General features: G+C 44.8%; 1 protein-coding gene across 1 annotated transcript in view; it reads left to right on the top strand.

Moving 5' to 3' along the window:
- MAGI3 (membrane associated guanylate kinase, WW and PDZ domain containing 3) overlaps nucleotides 1-20,841 on the top strand; it is a 237,437-nt gene that overhangs the window by 127,247 nt on the left and 89,349 nt on the right. The window contains exon 7 of the mRNA XM_015411482.1: nucleotides 4,463-4,520. Within this exon, the coding sequence (XP_015266968.1) occupies nucleotides 4,463-4,520 (58 nt within the window). The remainder of the gene's footprint in view (nucleotides 1-4,462; nucleotides 4,521-20,841) is intronic.

The following is a 20,841-nucleotide window of genomic DNA, read 5'->3' as shown; positions in this document are numbered from 1 at the left end:
TGGAGATTTGTTTCCTTTCCAGTTTTTGCACTTTTTTCTTCACCTTCTGAGTAGTTGCAGTCACTTCCTTTACCTTCTCAGTATCTTGCTTCATTATTTGTATCATATCGTTTATCTGGGTTTGTTGTGCAGTAATACTTTGAGTCACTATAGACATCTGTTCCTTGAAGTTATTCAGCTGTTCCAGCAGAGGGTGCATATATTCCACTATAGACTTTGCCACCTCGCTGGTAGCTTCCGGTTTTAGGCTCTCAGACCCTTTCGCTTTCAAAAGTTTTTCTCTGTCCTTCTTCCCTGCCATCTTTTTCACTTGTTTACTTTTGCAATTTTTAAAAAAGTCTCTGAATGTGTGCTTGACCGCTTAGATTCGCTTTGGTAACTTCTAGGCAGTTTCCTTCGCGTTTTCTTCTGCTCCCCCCCTCAATCGCTCAAAAATTCAAGCGCATGGGAGGCGTCCCTCCCCCGCTCGCCTTTTTCCCATTCAGTGAGGTGGGGTGGGGAGCTATCTTTTCCCCTTTGAAAAACGCTTCAAAGCTGACATGTTCATAATTGGTCGTTCGACCTCGCTTTCAACTTTCATTTCTGCCGCTGGATCTCCCACGCTTGCCCCGGTCAGCGTCACTAAGTCCATTCGGTCTCACAGCATGGAGAACCGTCGGAACGAAGAGGTGCCTCAATTCTCCGGCATATAAAAGGCAATCCCGACTAATCTTGTTTGTTTTCGACAGACCACAGTTTTGGTCTAATATATTTATTTAAAAGATGCTCGTAATCATTGTTAAAGTTTATTGTTTTAAGATGAAGGAAAATATCTGAGTGATATTTATTGGTGGAACTTTATGCTGTAGATGGAAGTTTTTGGTGTCTTTTCTTTGTTTATTTTGGAAAAACCAATAAAGAGATTGTTTTAAAAAAAAAAGAGAGAGGCTGAGAGGAAAGGACACACATCGGAGCTCTACATTCTGCAATCCTGGAGACTCTCCATGCAGTCCTATGGAGAAACTCTGTAGCCTGCCGATGGATTTCGTGAAGCTTGGACCGAAGGAACTCTCTGCAAAGGTTTGCACTGCGAGGCGAGGCTGTTTCTCGTCTTTCCTCTTCCGCCCGGCTCAAGCCTGGTGTTCCCAAAGGGAGACAATTCCTCTCCCGGCTACAACCAATTAGCGAGCCCTGCTAACAACCACGCAAGGAAAGGAAGAGGCAAAACTCTCTTTATCTGCAGCAGATCAGTCAGGTGCGCTGAGAAGAAGAGGCGAGGTGGAGAAAGAAGAAGCCGGGCAGTAAACAGAATCCCCCATGGGGCATCATTCACACAGAGGATACACCGAGGCACAAGGTGACCATCTGACTGGGTGGAGACACGGTTCAGGGGCAGGACATCACTTCGCCCTTCCCTCTCCCATCTCTTTTAGGAAATCTGTTCTTGGATAGAGCCCTGCCGTTGGGAACATTCATGTGAATGTCTGGATCTCGACTTGTGTCTTCAAAGAAAAAAGGACTCTTTATTGTGACCCCCCCAAAAAGTAGTGTTGAGTTAGAATTAATAAAGAACAATTCTGGGGCAAAAAAACCCCCGAATTAATAAAGAACAATTCTGGGGCAAAACAAAAACCCCTAAGTGTTAAAAACTCTTGCCCTTAGCTTCCATACAAATGAGAGGAACTCGGCTACTGATTCAGTGATTTCAGGGGATTTATCAGAAAGTAAGAAGTTAAACTCATTGTCAACAATCTTTGCAGCAGACAAGAGAGGGCAAATCAGGTGATGGCATAAAAAAGAATAATGAGGGCAACGAAGGAGGATATGTTGCATTGAATCTGGTTCATTATAGAGACAGGTGCAAACTCTATCCTTATCGTGGGTACCCTTGTATCTACCTGTCAAAACAGCTGAAGGAAATAAATTAAACCTAACTAACATAAAAACCCTGCGATGAAGAGGAATTGTCAAATTGTAAAGATACTGCACTATTGAATTTTGTAGAGGGGGGGTCATGAGAACGAGGGGAGCACACTTGCACTTCAGTGTCCCAAATCCTTCTTTGGACAGTCCAAAATATGTCCCTTTCTCCAGAATTACCCAGAGAGTCCAGATCGATACCAATTGATTTAATTTTGGACGTTATAAATTGTGACCATTTTGAGATATAAGTATCTGTAGGGAGAAGAGCAAAAAGGCTGTTGGGGGGTGAGCTGAAATAGAGACGTAGCCAGTATTTAATGGCTAAGATCCATGCCCGCGTTTCAATAAGATGGATGCCCAGCTCTGCACAGATAGTAAAATAGGCTACAGAGTTGGAAAGACGAAGGATCCTGTGTAAAAAGATAATATTTATACGTTCAACTTCTTTGTTGAAATTTTAGATCTACACAGGGGTCTCGTAAAGCAGGCGTGAGATAACCGTAGCCTGGAAAATCCGGAGGACAGCCGGGACATATTGATTACCTTTTTTGTGAAAAAAGCGAGTTATAGCCGCAATCTTATTCCTGGCCAGAGAGAGTGGTCCCGTTGAGAGCACCATTTTAAATTATATTGAAATAAAACACCAGGATATCTAAATCACTTAACTTGTCCTATTTCTCTTCCTTCTATTCCCCAGTGCATGCGCTTCCAGGATTTAGAAAAGACCAGTATTTTTGTCTTATCAAAATTAATAAGTGAGTTCTGTCTGCAGTAAGCAGTGAACTCCGAAAGGAGGCGTATTAACCCTACCCTAGTATTGACGGTGTTTGAAGTCAGAAGTAGCACAGTAGTTGTGGTACAGTATATACAGTTTATTTACAGAGCTATATAAATACACGCAGCTTTGCAGTAGTTCACAGTTCTGACTGACAAAGTGCTTCGCTGAATATACAACCATTAGGCAGGCTACTTGGTCAAGAACCTTTCTCAATATATACATCTGTTGACCAATCATAGTTCAGCACTGTACAACTGCTTAGTCATCCTGACATTAGCAGATATGATGCAACTTTAGATATCATGTGACCTCCTGGCTGTCACTTTAGATCATCTAGATCTAACTCCTGTACATGACATGCTGTGATCTTGCCTATACCAACAAGTATAGGACAGGATCACAGCATCATCTGCGTAAAGTAGGCTAGGTACTGAGGAGGCATTTAATTTAGGGGAATGGCCATCGATTTTGGCTAAACATAAGGGCAGATCAGAAAGAAAAAGGCAGTATCTTTCTAAGATAAAGCAAATATAAACTTTTCTGTGGTAGGATAGGCTCATGGTGACCTGGTGTCACAATGTATGACAAGACTACAAGAAGTGATTTTTCTCTCATCTTTTTCATCAAGACTTGGAAGAGTGTGGTGATCTGTAGATATTTTTGCTGCACATTCTGCATGGTCAGAATAATACTATGACTTATCTAAAGTTGATAGGAGTCAGTTTACTCTAAACTGTACCACCTGGATACTCTTCTGTTTATAAGTGAATTTTGGTTAGACCCACGTGCTGCAAGTTATGAAATGTATGTGTAAAATCTGCCTCAAGGAGGACACATGCACATCCCTGTATTAGTGGGAGATTTCTTCCTCCCCCTGTTCTGGTGGTCATGGTTCCTCAACCACCATCTCAGGCTTTCCCCTTTGTTTCCCCACATTCTCCCCCTAGTTATTACTGCTACCTCCCATAGTTTTTGTTTAACATTTTGAGTTAGTAGATGTCTGAACTCAGGCAACTAGCTTTTGTAACATCTGTGAATATGGAGGCATCAATAAATTACCACAATTTTACCTCAGTGTTTTGGGATGAAACAATTTGGGACCAAGATTTAGCAATATTTTATAATATGTTTACATTTCACACCAGACACCTTTCAACTGTTAAAGTCTAAAACAATGGCCACACATTATTAATCGGGATTATATGGTGTTAGTCCAGTTCATTCAGAGTATAAATTATTATCTTAGTTTGAAAGGGAGAAGGCATTATCACTTTAGTGCTCTTCTGCAGTATGATTTAATTATATATAGTTAGTTTACTCATCTGCTCTTGTATTCCCATTTCTTCAAGCATGGCTAATCAAAATCAGGGTTCAAAGAAAAGGACCTTAAACAAAGCAAATCAAAATCAAACCCACATAATTTCTAGGTTCCTCACCCTCCTTCATGCTGGTATTTTGGAAAACTGAGTAAGTCAGCTGAAGCATGTAAGCAGTTTTAGAAAAACACTTTTCCTCATATAACAAGTGGGTACTTAGAGTTTGTTTTGTAATTTTTATATTAAATTTTGTTTCACTGTGCCTTAATTACAAGATTTACATCCCCTCCTCTAAACAAATTTATTTAATTAAGTATCTAATTGAAAAATATTTCCTATGTAAGTAGGAAATAATAGCTGATCTATAATAGCTGACCTATAAAATCCATTCACTCAGGGAGCGCATGAGATTTTTCCCAGTAGCTTTGATTAAAGTATCCAACTGTTTATTCTTTTTCCGTTACAGAGCTTCCTTATGGTTGGGAGAAAATAGAAGACCCACAGTATGGAACGTACTACGTTGAGTAAGTTAATAGTTGCTGTTATGTCATAATTAAATTAATCATAGCTGAACATGGCATTATATATAGATAATTATACTTCTGTTAAAAGAGTTACTAGTTATAAAGCAAGATAATGGGGGCTGTATTCATATATCTTCCAGTGGAATCAATTAACACCTGCACGAATACACACACTAAATCCATGTACGATAGAAATAATTTATTATTAAGTAGATCTCCTTAGCTTTCTGCCTCTGCCACAGCATCTTAATTCCCTCCTAAAATAGCTGTTTTCGTAGTTCTTTAAGTATTGTGTCATATCAGTTACTTTGGCAGTGATCCAGAAGTCCCATTTACCCCATTTATGTGCCAGAGATTGTACATATGCTGTGGAAATGCTTTCTTTTTCAGTACAACAGCTTCACCACCACCCTTGTGCATCAACACACAGCACTTCTGAAGTGCTACCAAAGTTCTTTGCTCTTCTTAGCTGCATCCTTTGCAGGGCTTTTTTCCTGGGGGAACACACTGGAACAGAGTTCCGGAACCTCTTCAACAAAATTCTTTTAAAAATGTTAAAAAGTTCCCAAGTTTTCAGGATACAGATTGAAAACTTCATTTCCTGCTTAAGAGTTCCGGCACCTTACCAAAAAATAAAAGCCCTGATACTTTGTACAAATAGTTGAAGTTTTCATCTCAAGTCTTTTAAACACTGAGATGTTAGTTGCATCTATTGAAACACATATGGTACACCTCATTAATTTGAAGCAGCTATAAAAAGGGGGTGCTTGATAAGCCTTAGCTTGTTTGAGCAGAGACCACAAGACATTTCCACTCTGTCCCTAATCCAAGATTCAGCTGTAGGTGAGCAGGGTAGCCAGACTATATACTTGAAGCAAAATGCTACTTCTGGTCTAGTGCTATAGCTTTTGATGAACTAGATTTCTTGCCATTGAGACAGCGTCTTATATTTTAACAGGAAAGTCAGGAAATTTTGGATATTTAAATCCAAAAATTTCAGTGATTCAAAAACAGTGTAGTTTTGTTAGCATTTTATCAGCCTAAATATTTTTGGTAGTGGTTGATAAAAGCTGGGGACATTTTGACATGGGAAATGTTGTTACTCACATGGTTCTGGAAGTCATTGTAAACACCTTGATAATAACACAAGCAATCATGATAATAAAGATTGTAGCTTCTGCTTTGGTGATTTCCCCCTTTTTAAAATCATGTGTCTCATTTGAAATTCTGTTTCTGAGTGCAGATCAAAAAACTCACATGTTGGGGCCAGGTGCAGAAACAGGAAGTGTTTCTACAAATCTGGGGAAATCCCCAGGCTTATAGAAAAATTCAAAAATTTTTTAAAAGGGGCGGTGATAAAATCTCATCAGAGGTAGACTTGGCTGCTCCATGTTTAGCCTGGGGACATTAAAGACCTGTCATTCTGGAGGAGGGGCTAAAGAGTACATCATCTAAGCACTTGTCATTCTACCAGCGGAGGCAAAGCAGCACTTATGAACATAAGAAGAGCCTTGCTGAATCAGACCAGTCCATCTGATCCAGTATCCTGTCTCACATGGTGTCCAACTGGATTCTTTTTGCCTGTCTCTCAAGACATTACATTTCTCATTCTGTGAGGAGGGGTTACTATTCAGCAGTGGTGATAAATATCGGGAATGAGGGAAAGCAGAGATATAAATGGCTTTATATATACAAAATATAATAAATAATCCCATCCCTCAAAATGGAGAAGCAGTCTGTGTGTATTTATGTACACATAATCTTATATCCAAATAGCGAAGCTGGCCCATCTTTGGATACTTAAATCCAGTGACTGGAGCTGTGAAAGGGCAAGACAGCTCTTTCTGCAAACCTCAAAAGGGCCCCAGGTTTTCAGAAAAAAATGTGAAACCTAAAATAAAAATGGGTGGTTTAAAAAATATGAAAATGATAAAACAAGTGCCTGTAGCTTTAAGCAAGGGATTCCCTCAGTGGCTGTTACTGGGCATCAACAATATTCCAGGCTGGGTTTCAGTGAGTAAACAGCAAGGGGAGGAGGCAGGGCTCCAGGATTGGAAATTCCTGGAGATTTTGTGGTAGAGTCTGAGGAGGGCAGGGTTTGCGGAGAAGAGAGGCCTCTTCCGAATATAATGCCATAGGGTCCACCCTCCAAAGTACGCATTTTCTCCAGAGGGACAAATCTCTGTTGTCTAGAGTTAAGTTGTAATTCTGGGAGAGCTCCAGGTCCCACCTGGAGGTTGGCAACTTGAGGCCTGAAAGCAACCTCTGAGTGACTTGATTTGAATGACACAGCTAGGTCTGGCTGCTTGGTACTGTTTAATAGCAAGCACCCTATGAAAGCCTGTGGGGTATAGCGGTTAGAGCAGGGGTGTGAAACATACTGCCTGCGGGCCGGATCCTGCTGTCTGGCCTGCGAGCAATTGGCTCTCTGCTGCTTCCTACTTCCTGTTCCTGCATTGCAGCTCCTTTTGCCCAGTTTCTCCTGTTTCCTGCTTCGCAGAGGAGACAAAGAAAGCCAGGCTGGGCAGGAGAAGCCTCCCAGCCAGGTCTGTGTGTGGTGGTGAGAGATCTCCCTGTCACACACAGTTTTGAGTGCGAGCAGCTTCTCTTGCCAGGCACTTTAAAGTGTTGGGCAGGAGAAGCCTCCGAGCCAGGTCTCTGTGCGGTGGCGAGAGATCTCCCTACTGCACACAGATCTGGGGGGGAGCAGCACCTAGCACCAAGCAGGAGAAGCCTCCTAGCCAGGTATGCATGTGGCTGCGAGAGACCACACACAGATCCTGAACCTCATGAAACAAACCAGTTTGGCAAATGGGAAGGCTCGTGAAAGTTTGTCCATGTTGCCCCATGAACCACGAATCCAGATGAATCTCCATTTTCCTTGGTCATGCCCATCCTTATTCTCTATAGTGCTGCCACCTACAGAAGTGGGCTCAGTAATGCATACCTTCGCAGTCATTTGGAATACTTTGATGGTCTGGTTGTGGGAGGTCTTTCTATAACCTGCAAATATTTTAAGCATCTTGACTATTCAGCTTTTATTTAATATGTAATGGTTGAATCCTGCTTATGTTTGAGTTTGAAATGATCTTTTGAATGATCTCTGTTATTGTTAAGAATTGTCTTATGGGTCACCCAGATCGCCAGCACACTTAATGAGGATTGTAAATGATCGTAGCTTTCTCCTAAGGCGTAACTCTGGTAGTTGTAAGAATAAACTCACCGTGTCTTCCCTTCACATAGTTTTCCCCTTCTGATGAATTTCTGGCCCTAAGTTAGATGTATCATTTAGGAATAATAGGATACTGGAGTTACAGGTACTGACTTATAAAATATAACACATCTGATTCCTGACTATATCTAGAGGTTATTGAGATCTATTGGTCTCTCACAGGCTGAGCCAACACCTCCATAAGTCTTCTGTGTAGAGGGAGGCCACTGGACATGTACCCAAGCCCTGGCTAGGTCCTTCAGTTGGCTTGAGGGAGGGGGATCAATGAGGACAGACCAGCTCTGGCTCCAAGCTCAGAAGGAAGTAGAGCTAGAGGAGAGGGGGTGGATTAGGATAGTACCCAGCCCCCTGCCCCATTCTGTCTGAGGCCAAGGGAAGGCCCACCAGCCAAATAAGACCTAGTGCATGATGGCTGGGGCTGGGATTCCTACAGCAGTATTTTTATGAACTCCCAAATGTTCTGTTAAATAACTCTAATATATACCCTTGCCTGGAAGCCATCAAAGTTAGGGGCTTTCCTCATGCTCTGAGAATCTGTTCCAAACCACACCCCTATAAGCACAGGGACTGCAATAGAAAGAACCCTGAATGGCCTCTGGTGAGTGCAAGAGGGTGCAGAGAAAAGAAACAACTGTGGTGACTAGAGCTGTTATACACAGGTTCATATAGGGAGAGTAGGTTATGTAGACATATGGAATCTATCATAAAATTTGCCATATTGTGAAGAACGTAGAAAACCTCCACTTTAAAGGAAAGACCTGGTTTCATGTTCTGCATGTGTAGAGTTGCTGTATATATAGTCATTGTAACATATGATGTTATTAAGACATGGAGCTTATCCTCAGATAGAAGAAACCTTATCCTATTAAATGCTTTTATTATGCCTTTTTGGAATTTCAGTATGGGTACAGTAAATAAGCAATTATTAAGATATGCATGTGCAGAGTGTGATCTTTCCTGGGTTGTGAAAGGCTTGCTCCATTATACTCTGAGCTAGTATACAGTACTTAGCTTGTATTAAGTGTAGTTGCTTAAGTTATTGTAAACTCTCTCTGGACCAGATTCTTTGATACTTAAATGTCTGATCTTGGTTCAGTAAAAGAATATTAAATAATCTGGTTTAGCAATAGTGTCCCACTCACTGATTGTCCAAGGTTTTGTACAGCTCTATGACCTCTTGGGAGGCAAGGTGGGATACAAATGTTATTTACTGTATTTATATCCCACCTTTCTCCCCAATGGGGACCCAAATAGGGACCTATAGGACGTTTATGAAAGCCTATGAGATGGCAGTCAAAGCTGCAAAGAAGGATTTCTATGTGGCAGCGATTGCGTCCGCTAGCTCTCGCCCAGCCCAATTGTTTAGGACGATTCGGTCAATAACAGCTCTGCCACAGGGCAGACCAAATGTTAGGGAATTGGATATTGGCTGTGAGGCATTTGCGAGCTACTTTGCGGATAAAGTCTTGGCGCTCTGACGCGACCTCCCCGCCACATTCGATACAGTGAGCGAGCTCGAGGCCCATTGCACGTCTTCGACTTTGATCCTGGATCGCTTCAGTCCAACCAGTCTGGAGGAAGTCGACAGACTGCTTGCAGCTGTACGCCCAACCACATGCAGTCTTGATCCATGCCCTTCCTGGCTCATTAAAATTGGCCATGAGGAGTTCTGAGGTGCCCTAAGGGAAATTATCAACAAGTCCCTCTTAGAGGGACAGTTCCCTGGGGTACTCAAGGAAGCGATGGTCCACCTTCTCCTGAAAAAAACATCTTTAGACCCAGCTGAATTGGCCAACTATCGGCCAGTGTCCAATTTGCCTTATTTGGGCAAATTAATTGAGAGGGCGATGGTGATACAGCTGCAGGGCTTTCTGGATGACGCTTCCGCGTTAAATCCCTTCCAGTCCGGCTTTCGCCTGGGCTACGAGACGGAGACGGTGCTGGTCGCTCTGACAGACGACCTCTGGAGACATTGGGGCGGCGGTACTGTTATTAGATCTGTTGGCCATGTTTGACATGGTCGACCACGAGTTACTGGCCCACTGTCTCGCCGACATGGGGATTCTGGGGCTTCTCGCCTTGCAATGGTTTGCCTCCTTTCTTCAAAGTCGGGGACAAAGGGCGGCGCTAGGGGAACAGCAGTCCAGGAGGCACCCACTTGAGTGCGGGGTGCCTCAAGGGGCAGTGCTGTCCCCGATGTTATTTAACATCTATATGTGCCCCCTTGCCCAGATTGCCTGGAGCCATGGGCTGGGATGCCACCAGTACGCTGATGACACCCAGCTCTATCTGATGTTGGACGGCCACTTGAACTCTGGACTGGATGGTTTGGACCGGGCTTTGCAAGCTGTGGCTGGTTGGCTTAGACTGAGCTGGCTGAAGTTGAATCCAGCGAAGATGGAGGTCCTGTGCCTGAGTCGGGGCAATTCCGGGATGGGGATCCCACTCCCGACCTTCGGGGGGGCACCGTTGGTGCCATCGCCGGAGGTGAGGAGTCTGGGAGTGCTCCTGGATCCCTCCCTTACAATGGAGGCCCTGGTAGCGGCCACTGCTAAGTCAGCCTTTTTCCATCTCAGGCTGATTAGGCAGTTGGTTCCCTTCCTCAACCACGCCGACCTGGCTACAGTGATCCATGCGATGGTCACCTCGAGACTAGACTACTGTAACACTCTCAACATGGGGCTATCCTTGTCGCAGATTCGGAAGCTGCAGCTAGTGCAGAATGCCGCAGGCAGGCTGTTGATGGGCCTCCCCAGGTGGAAGCACATCCAGCCTGTGCTGAGGACACTGCACTGGCTGTGGCCAGGCTGTTGATGAGTCTCCCTAGATGGGAGCACATCCACCCTGTGCTGAGGACACTGCACTGGCTACCAATGGTATACTGTATCCGCTTCAAAGTGCTGGCTCTTACCTTTAAAGCCCTACATGGTGGGGGTCCAACATACCTATGGGACCGCCTTTCCCCATATATACCCTATGGTCTGGGTCTCAAAATTGGTTGGCCCTCCCTGGCCTGAGGGAGGCCAGGCTAGCTACTACCAGGGCCGGGGCCTTTTCAGTGGCAGCCCCTACCTGGTGGAACGAGCTCCCGGAGGAGATCAGGGCCCTGCGGAATCTCTCACAGTTCCGAAGAGGCCTGCAAGATGGAGCTCTTCTGCCAGACGTTTAATTAGGGGCTCCCGCTGCCGTAGAGCCCTGGCTCACGGTTTTAACATCGAGCCGATGCCACAAGAATTTATGAGCAGAAGAACATCTGAGAACATCTAGGAAGTGGAAATTCATTTTGAAAATGAGCCATCTAAGTTAATTTTTTAACTGCCACCAGCACTTTGTATTTGCTGTGTTTTAAATAATTGTATGATTTTAACTGTATTTATGCTATATGGAAGCCGCCCTGAGCCTGCTTTGCATCATTCTCCTCTCTAATAATTATCGTATGGCAGTGTGTGTGTGGTTTTTTTAAAGATCACCCTAAGGGGAATTTTTTATTGATTTTTTACAAACTACAAACTACAACCGAAAATATGGGAAGGGGAACTACATCTAAGGAGAAAGAAAAAAGACCCACTAGTAACTAAAAGCCCAAGAGTAGGAGATCAATACATCAGCTTATCTCAATTGTTACTTTAAAAAGCTAATAAAACAATGAACATAATCGGTTATGCTAGGTTAATTATCTTTTAACTATTCATTTAACTGCTTAAAGAAACCCCCAGAGCATCCCAAAGTTATTTCAGAGTTTTCAGGCACAAATCAGAGTCCTTCAGCCACTATTTATTCTTCTCTTTTCTAATCCTCAATTTGTATGGACTTTTGGGGGCAGCCACCCCCTTTTCAGAGGGTCCAAAGCCTAACTCGCCGTCAGATTTGCTTTCTTCTTCTTCCTTCTCATCCTCAGCTGATTCCCCGAGCTGTGTTCACAGAAAATCACGTGCCTTTAGAGTCACTCTTTTCTTTTTTGTTGTGCAGTTTGAAAATGACGCCTTCTGGGATTAACCATCTGTAACTAATGCCATTTGTTTGTAAAAATATGATTAGTTCTTTATAGTTCTTTCTCTTCTGTCTAATATCAAATGGAATGTCTTTTAAAATCCTGATGTTGTTGTCCCCAATTTTTAAGGGACTTCCCGTAGTTGCTTTCAAGATAGAGTCTCTCACATGTTTCTTCGAGAATCTGACTACTATTTCCCCAGGCAGATTATTTTTCTTGATGTATAAGGAATAGGACCTATAGACCACATCCATCTTGCTGTAAAGATATTCCACTGTCAAATCCGTCATTGGGGCTATTGCTTCACTCAACCTTTGCTTCAGATTTTCTCCTTTGATTTCCGGGACGCCTTGAAACCATAGGACCTAATTGGCTTTTTCCATTTGCAGCTGTAAAAGTTGTGACTCTTCCGTGGCTTGCTTCATTTCCAGCTTTTGCACCTTTTCCTTAACTTTTTTAGTATTGGCGTCCATTTCCTTCACCTTCTCCCCCATTTGCTCCGTTGCTTTTAACGATTGCGTCAGTTGAAGCTGCTGTGAAGCCAAACTCTGGCCAATTGTTGACAGTTGTTGCTTGATATTAGTCATCTCATCCAGCAGAGGGCGCAAGGAATCTGCCAACATTTTTGAAAGCTCAGTGGTCTCTTCCGTTCGAGAACTACCCACTAGTTTTGCTTTCAAAAGTTTTTCTTTCTCCGGTTTCTTCCCCGCCATCTGCACACAGAGTGTAGGACGGGGTGCGATGGGTCACGACCCCCCCGGAGCCTTGGTAAAAGGCTCCTAGCCAGGGGGCTTTTGAGGGGCGACCTCTTCAACGGTGCGATGCCAGAGAATTGAGGCCCTCCTCCGCCCCGAAGGTCCTGCTGCTGAGTGACCGTATGGTACAAGTGCTGCTGACCGGGACAAGTGTTGGAGATCAGGCGGGGGGGGGGGAACTATGCCGAGCAAGGCCAGTTGCCCAACAATAAACTGTGAGTCGGGTTGAAGCGAGCATGAAGATTTAAAAAGAAAGCTGCCCCCCTTAAAGAGCGACGGGAAGTGAGCAGGGGAGGGGCCCCTCCCAAACGCATAAACAAAAACACGGAATAAAGAGGGGGGAGCAGAAAAAATAAGTGTTTGTAACTGTTTTAAGAGACTTACCAGAGTGCAGACAAGTGTTTGGGCGAATATCAGAGACTTTAGCAACTTTGTGATAAGTATGGCAGTGTGTGTAGAATAGCCAGGAGATCCTAAGGTTGTCTGGCAGCCAGAAGCTCTAGCTCTTTTAGCATTATGAACCACTAGATTGTGAGCTAGACTTGTTTTTAAGGCAAGAGACATTTCAGAGATGGATTACCACTACCTGCCTCTGCATCACAACCCTGATATTCCTTGGAGGTTGCCCTTCCAAATACTAGCCAGGGCCAGCCCTGCTTAGCTTCTGAGATCTGACGAGATCAGGTTCTCCTCTTCTCTGTTTTATCCTCACAGCAACCCCGTGAGGTAGATTAGGCTGAGAGTATGTGACTGGCCCAAGGTCAACCAGCAAGTTCCACAGCAGAGTGGAAATTTGAACATTGGTTTCTCAGATCCTAGTCCAGCACTTTAAACACTACGTCATGCTGGCACCCCATTTGGATGATTGTCTTACCAGCTATTGGTTCAAGTTCTAAATCATTCTGTATTATACTAATGAAAAGATGGGGTTTTGACTTCCAAATACATGGCTGGAGTATTTCATTCTCAATCAGTAGTTTTCTCATACAAATACCAGCCCTCCCAATCCTAAATGCCCATAAGAAAAAAAAATCACAGGCACTCCATCACTTTTAAATGCAGAGCATTGCTCTGATGTAATTCATTCCAATAGTATGCATGCATTCCAGGATAATTAGTTCTCGGGTTTTTTAATTAAATGCATCGCGTGCTAAGGGTACAAAGTAGCATAAAAATGCTTGCACTGGGAAATATGTGGCTTAATTCCCAAACTAGTACAGATTGATGGTAATCCTCAATGTTGAATAATGACAATATCTGGTGCTTAAATTATTCCTAACCAAAGCTGTGCCATGTCCAGCCAAAGGTTTAATTATTGGTGCTGTCAATGAGACCTATCATTATCTATAATTGTGCTAAATTTTCAAACGGTATGAATGTTTCCTTGAGAGGGAGAAGAAATCTATACGATGGAAGAAAATTAGATGAATAGCTTGTTAGGATATTTTTCATCATTAAGAAATGAAACTAGTGCTAAACCTGGAGTAGTGACAGGTAACTGAAACAAATTCATGCTAATTTCAGCATATGGCATTAACAATTATCCAACTGGCAAGTCTGTAGTTATCACAGGTATAAAGGGTCTAGTGAACAGACTTTATGATGTTAATTGTGGCCCTACAAACTTTGTATTTCAAGAAGATGCTTGTAGAGAAAGCTGGTGTTTGTGACTTTATAGTCTTCTGGGTGTTTCTGCTGGTGCAGCATAAAAGAACATGAACAAAGAGAATAGGAACTCTCTGGCTTTTTAGTTCTGTTCTGAACTTACTATATAACTTTAGTCCAGGCACAGTCTCTCAGCCTCCATATCTGCAGTACTGAACTACTAAGTGTTGTTCTAAGGGTTATAAAGACAGAATCATAGAATCACAGAGTTGGAAGGGGCCATACAGGCCATCTAGTCCAACCCCCTGCTCAATGCAGGATCGGCCTAGAGCATCCCTGACAAGTGTTTGCCCAGCTGCTGCTTAAAGACTGCCAGATGATTCCACTGCTGCACAGCTCTTACTGTAAAAACGTTTTTCCTAATATCCAGCTTGTACCTTCCCACCCTTAATTTATACCCATTATTGTGAGTCCTATTCCCTGCTGCCAACAGGAACAGCTCCCTGCCCTCCTCTAAGTAACAGCCCTTCAAATACTTGAAGAGACCAATCATGTCCCCCCTCAGCCTCCTCTTCTCCAGACTGAACATTCCCAAGTCCCTGAGCCTTTCCTCATAGGGTTTGGTTTCCAGGCCCCTGATCATCCTCCCTCCCCTCTGCACATGCTCCATTCTGTCCACATCCTTTTTGAAGTGAGGCCTCCAGAACTGCACACAATACTCCAGGTGTGGCCTGACCAGTGCAGTGTACAGCAGGACTATGACATCTTGCAGTCTGGATGTTATTCCTCTGTTGATACACCCCAAGATTGCATTAGGCTTTTTTGTCGCTGTATCACACTGTTAAACAACTCATCATACTGGCTGCTCATATTTAACTTATGATCCACCCATACCTCAAGATCTTGTTCACACACACTACTACCCAGAAGTATATCCCCCATCTAGTATGCAGTTTGGTGAGAGCCAGTTTGGTGTAGTGGTTAAGTGTGCGGACTCTAATCTGGGAGAACCGGGTTTGATTCCCCACTCCACTTGCACCTGCTGATGTGACCTTGGGTCAGTCACAAGCTCTGGCACAGCTGTCCTTGAAAAAGAGCAGTTTGTGTCAGAGTTCTCTCAGCCCCACCCACCTCACAGGGTGTCTGTTGTGGGGAGGGGAAGGGAAAGGAGTTTGTAAGCCGCTCTGAGACTCCAAGTGAAGGGCGGGGTATAAATCCAATCTCCTCCTCCTCCTCTTCCTCTTCTTCTTCTTCTTCTCTTCCTCATTTTTGTTACCCAGATGTACTTGAAGATAAAGTAGTTGAAGTTACCATGGCTTTAAAATTGGTAGGAAATGTGTATCTGTAGATGAACATGTTTTTTTTTAAAGAAAATGGCACTGGGATAACTGGATGCCTTGAAGATGTCATCTCTTGTATCTCCAATCTCAAAAAAAGGATTTAATGAAAGGGAAAGGAGAACAGAAGAGGGCAATGAACTTGAAGAAGCAGTTGGAGCACCTTCTGTGTATGAAAAGACCGAAACAGTTTATTTTTAATGTTGAAGAGAAGAAATCTAGATTATTGGTAATTATTTAGAGAGATTGTTTTCTATTTCTTGTGATGCTTGATTGGGGATCACACAATGAAGTTACCTTTGTATTAGGTTCAAGAAAAGTAGGATTTTATTTGCGAAATGTTGGAAATTAGAAAAAATACCTTCAAGGGAAGAATTTATGCAGAAATTATTAGATATAGCTGAAATGGACAAATTAACAACCCTGTTAAAAGAAAAAGGTGAAGATACTTTTGAAGAATTGTGGTCGAGATTCTACGAGTGGTTGGGCTACAGAAACAATTTGTTATGTAGACTCAAGGTGTTTTATTTGAACTGTAAATTGTTGGGAGATTCTCTGTATTTTCAAGAGATTTGTCAAATATGTCATTTGTTGTGTATGTAGAAAACCCCTTAAACTAAAGAAAAGAAAAGTAGAGAACATGCTTATTTAAATAACACATTATTAACTGGTATGAATTATGCTAACAAGTTTGTTAGTTTGGGTGAAACTATATGGCTGCATAAACAAACAGGTTTGTTTGTGATAGACACAGACTGGGCATGTTGCCACACACATGTATTGCCTCCATTCATACATGGAGCAGCATTAAAGTTAAACTCCAAGCAAATGCCTGTTTGCTATGACTTCCTAGTGCACCTGGACAAAGTGGACTGTATTTCTTCCCCAGAAACTGGGATAGTATTTAGTCTCATCCTTTGATGACTTCAGAATTAACTAACTGAGGATCCATAGTGTGGGGGAATTTTCCTTCCCTGCATTGAATCATCTTCTCCTGGATTCTGGAACCTCTTAAGCATGCTCCATCCCCTCCACAATCCAACTGACTCTACCTAGGAATCCTTATGCAAGCAGAAACTCCGACTTTGTGTATGCCTTCATAATAGGTGACAATGAAGTTTGCAATATGACGCTAGAGCGACAAGCTTGAGAGCCCACAGTGAAATGTAGGAGAGGGGAGAATGGTTTGAATAGTGCGGTCCTGGTTCAGGCAGGCACCTGGGGCAAAAACTGTCCAGGGTCAAATCACAGCTGTTCAAAAGTCCAAGCATCAAACCAGAAGGGCAGATCCAAAGAGCACAAGCCAGGTCATGGTCCAGAAGACCACAATGGTTGTGGACAAGTTGCTTCCATGCTGGCTCTTTCTTTTCTGGCTTCCTCTATCATGAGTCATTCAAGGCCAGGTGCAGCTCCTCAACCTGCTGATTCATCCAGGGACAGGTGCAAGTCCTCAATGGCTGAGTGGCCTACAAGGTCTGATCCTTCAATGACTTGGACAGAGTTTGCCTGGTGGCTGATCCTTCAATGACTTGGACAGAGTTTGGACAGAGTTTGCCTGGTGAGCAGTTTCCCTGGTGTTGGGCTGCCCGCCGCACACTATGGCACTGTTGTTGTGCCTCCCTCTGGGCCTTCCTTCTCTGGTGTTCCAAGGGCTCTGGCAACCCTGAGGATGAGGCTGGCAGCTGCAGGGCCTCTGCTTCGGCTTCCAATCCCAGACTGCAGGGCTGAGGGCATGGCACACTGACTGCAGGTTGAGACTCCCTGTCTGTACCTGATGGAGTCTCCACTTTGTCCAGTAGGTCTTCCTGTAGCATCCAAGGGCTGAGGCCACCTTCCTCCATCTCTTCCTCATCTGAGGAGGTGTTGGCAAGTAGGTCCACAACAAGTGCATACAAACACATAGCACATATCTCCTCCAGGATGCTATAAGCTCTCAGAGGTTTGAGCAGACAAATTTCCTGTCTCACACCTAACCTGCATAACTGCCTCTCCATGCCCCATACAGTGTGCTTAGTCTTCACCAGGCTATTTGTTTTGGCTTTATTTTTGTTTTGTTTAACTCTTAAAGTAATACTTTTCAGAAAACCTGGGGACACATGAAACTGCCCTATACTGAATCAGACCCTTGGTCCCTCAAAGACAGTATTGTCTACTCAGACTGGCAGTGGCTCTCCAAGGTCTCAGGCAGAGGTCCTTCACATCGCCAACTGCCAGATCTTTTAATGGGAGATACCAGGGATTGATCCTGGGCCTTCTGCATGCCAAGCAGATGTTCTACCACTGAGCCACAGTCCTCCATGTATGTACAAACCCTGTCCTGTTTGTAGGTGGCTTGGGTTTTCGGCTTTTGTGATTGATGTTTACTATTAGCTACATTGCAAGCAGAAAACTGTATCCCCTTCTCGACACTACTTCCTCTGTCTACTCATGGCAGCTCCCGTTTTTTGCCCCCTTTTTCTGCTTCTTTCTCTGCTTCCCATCTACTATCTTTTCTTGTATCTGTCCTCCCCAGTCTTCAGCTTTATTATTTACTTCATTTATACCCCACCTCTCCCCCCAGTGGGAATCCAAAGCAGTTTACACCATCTGTTCCTCCTCCATTTTATCCTCACAAAAACCCTGTGAGGTAGATCAGGCTGAAAGAGAGACAGGCCCAAGGTCACCCGGCAAGCTTCCATGGCAGAGTGAGGTTGTAAATTTGGATTTCCCAAATCCTAGTTTGATACTGTAACCACTATAGCACGCTGGCTCACAGCTTATCTTCCTGTCTTCTTGGAAAAGTCTAGCCAATTTATAAAACTTGGGTAACAGGAAGTCACTCAGGTGACATGTGTGGTGGCAACAGCCGGACCAAGTCAAGTCTCACTACTGCTGAGCCCAGGCAAGTTGTCTGGTGTCCTGTCATCTGGTAGCTGCTGCTGCTGCTGCTGCACCTGTGTGCTTTCCACAAATTGTGTGGTAATGCGCCGTCTAACCTGTGAAGTCTTGTGAGCAAAAATTCTACTGTGTGAGCTACTGGCATTAAATTTGTGGGCAAGTGATTTGGCTACTGCATAAAGTAGTTTGCTCTGTAACCATCCTTCCTGAGCTAAGACAAAAATGTGTGAGCCAGAGGCTAAAAAGCTGTGAGCTAGCTCACACCAACTCAGCTTAGAGGGAACACTGGTAACAAGTTGCTTGGTTGTTGCTGTTTGATCCAACCCCAGTGAAGTTTTCCTCCAGGAAAGGAGGAAGGAGAGTAGGGGTGCACTGGGAAGCCAAAATAGCCCTGAAAAGTACCTTTCCCCCTCCCTTTTGCTGACAGTAGTCAAAATTTAAAAGCTGGCAATATTGTTCTTCTATCCTAACCACCACCACAGTGACCACTGAGGTCTCCTTTCGTAAACGTATAGGCTCTGCTCCTGTTATTTGGGGGTGGATTTAAACCCCCCCCCCAGTGTATGTTTTTCTGGTTTCACAGTTTTCTGCAAATCTAGAGCTTTTCTCAGGTTTGTAGAAAAAATCTGTCTTGTCTGTTCATGGCTCCAGTCTCCAGATGTAAGAATCCACAGATGAGGCTATGTTAAGAATTAGATATAACAAGTAGGGGCCTGTGAAACTTATGGGGGGGAATCTCATCTCCCCCCGCCCTTTCCTGAGTCCACCCCAACCACCCACATTGAGGCCTGGTGGCGGCAGTATCTGGTAGCTGCTCGAAGCCTGTAGTGGCTCCCAGTGCCTGTTGCAGCAGGGCCCTGAATGGCTCCTGGCATCTGCTGCCACCATGGCAGGGTCTGGAGCAGCTCCTGAACAGCCCACCATGGCTTCCAGGCTCCATCAGGCAGGTAAGGATTTACCTTTCAAGGGATTTAAACCCCGTTTTTTTAAAAAAACATTTCAGATTTTTCTGCATACCTGGTGAGTCCGCCAAATGTGCACAAAAATCTCTTTAGCCTCCGAGTCACCCTGATCCACAGATTTTAGCTATCCTCAGATTGCAGCCACACATGGCTAATAGTATATAGTATATAGTATATAGTATAGTATAGTATATAGATAACTATGCTTGATAGAAGAAAAGGCCATCTGTGACTGTTGGGAAAGCAGATTGGTAATATCCATGACTAGGAAGAAGGCTCGTTGTAGCAAGAGACAACAAGCGCTAGTTTCGGCGGTGGGCACCCGCCCACTCTGGACAGCCCAGCAGTGATGAGGTGAAGGCGCACGGCCACGGAGCTGCCCTGATGCCAGGCGGGCCAAGGTGACCGGCAACGGCCCTCCCACGACAGGGTGGCCGGCACCCTGCCAGCCGGCATGCTCGAGGCCCCCACGGGTGGAGGAGGTCGGGTGCAGGCCCCCCCCCCATGCCGGGATGAAGGCATTGGTGGGCCAAGTCGGCCGGCCTGATTTCTCTCACGGCTGCTGGAGGCACCGGTGGGCCAAGGAGCCCAGTGCGCTGCCGGCGGAGAGGCCCCATGCCACCCGGCCCTCCAGGAGGCTGCCAAGCAGCCGCAAAAGGCGGGATTGGGTAATGACAGGTTGGTGGTGGTCAGTGCAGTGCCGGAAGAGAGGCAATCTGGCCGGGACGTGGCCATGAGTCAGCGTCCTTGTACTGGGGCGCAGCGGAGGGGGCTCGAGTAGGCCTCCCCATGCCCAGACGCAGTGGCGCAAGGAAAGGTGAGGCAGGGGCAGTTGGAGGTCTCGCGTGGCGGTGGGAGGATCATCCCACGGTCCCTGGTTTCCCCCCGCACAACTGGCCCCCTGGCTGGCCAGGTGGCGGTGTCCCGCAGGCCACGTCTGTGGCCGTCAATCCAGCAGCCCTTTCCTAGTGGCAGAGCGCCCAGCTACCTGGAGGCTGCCTGGGGCGATGAGGAATGGTGTGGCAGTGGTAGAATTGACCTGGGGCTCACACACATCCCAGTGCCGGAGTGTCCATCCCACCCGGCAGCCCCACGCAGAGGGTGCCTGGCAGGTCTGTGGGTGGGGCCGAGGTGACGGAGGGATGCAATCCAGCCAGGGGATTGGCCCCCCGCTGAGCGACAGGTCAGGTACCCAAAGGCTAGGGAGGCGTGTGGAACGTTCAGGCGAGTCATACACCAAAATGCTTTTATATATCAGGAAAGATAAGCATGTATGCTTCTGAGTACTGGATGCTGGGGCTGAAAGGGATGGGCATCATTTTCGCCTTTAACTTCTGAACTACCAGGGTCATCTTCCCAGAAACTGTTGGAAACAGAATTGTAGAATAGATAGGCCTTAATCTGATACTGTAGAGTTGACTTTGATAACTTAATGGACACATAAGACATGGAACAATTCAGTATATATATGAAATTAAGATAGAATGCTTAACAGAAAGCTAAGCATTTTTCTGCTTGTCGTGTTGTGTGTGTTCTCTGTCACTGTTAGATAGAGCTGCAAT

The sequence above is a fragment of the Gekko japonicus genome, unplaced genomic scaffold (assembly GCF_001447785.1).
Source record: "Gekko japonicus isolate JY-2015 unplaced genomic scaffold, Gekko_japonicus_V1.1 scaffold437, whole genome shotgun sequence".
In the NCBI taxonomy this organism is placed as follows: Eukaryota; Metazoa; Chordata; class Lepidosauria; order Squamata; family Gekkonidae; genus Gekko; species Gekko japonicus.
This window is presented reverse-complemented; position numbering and strand designations above follow the sequence as displayed.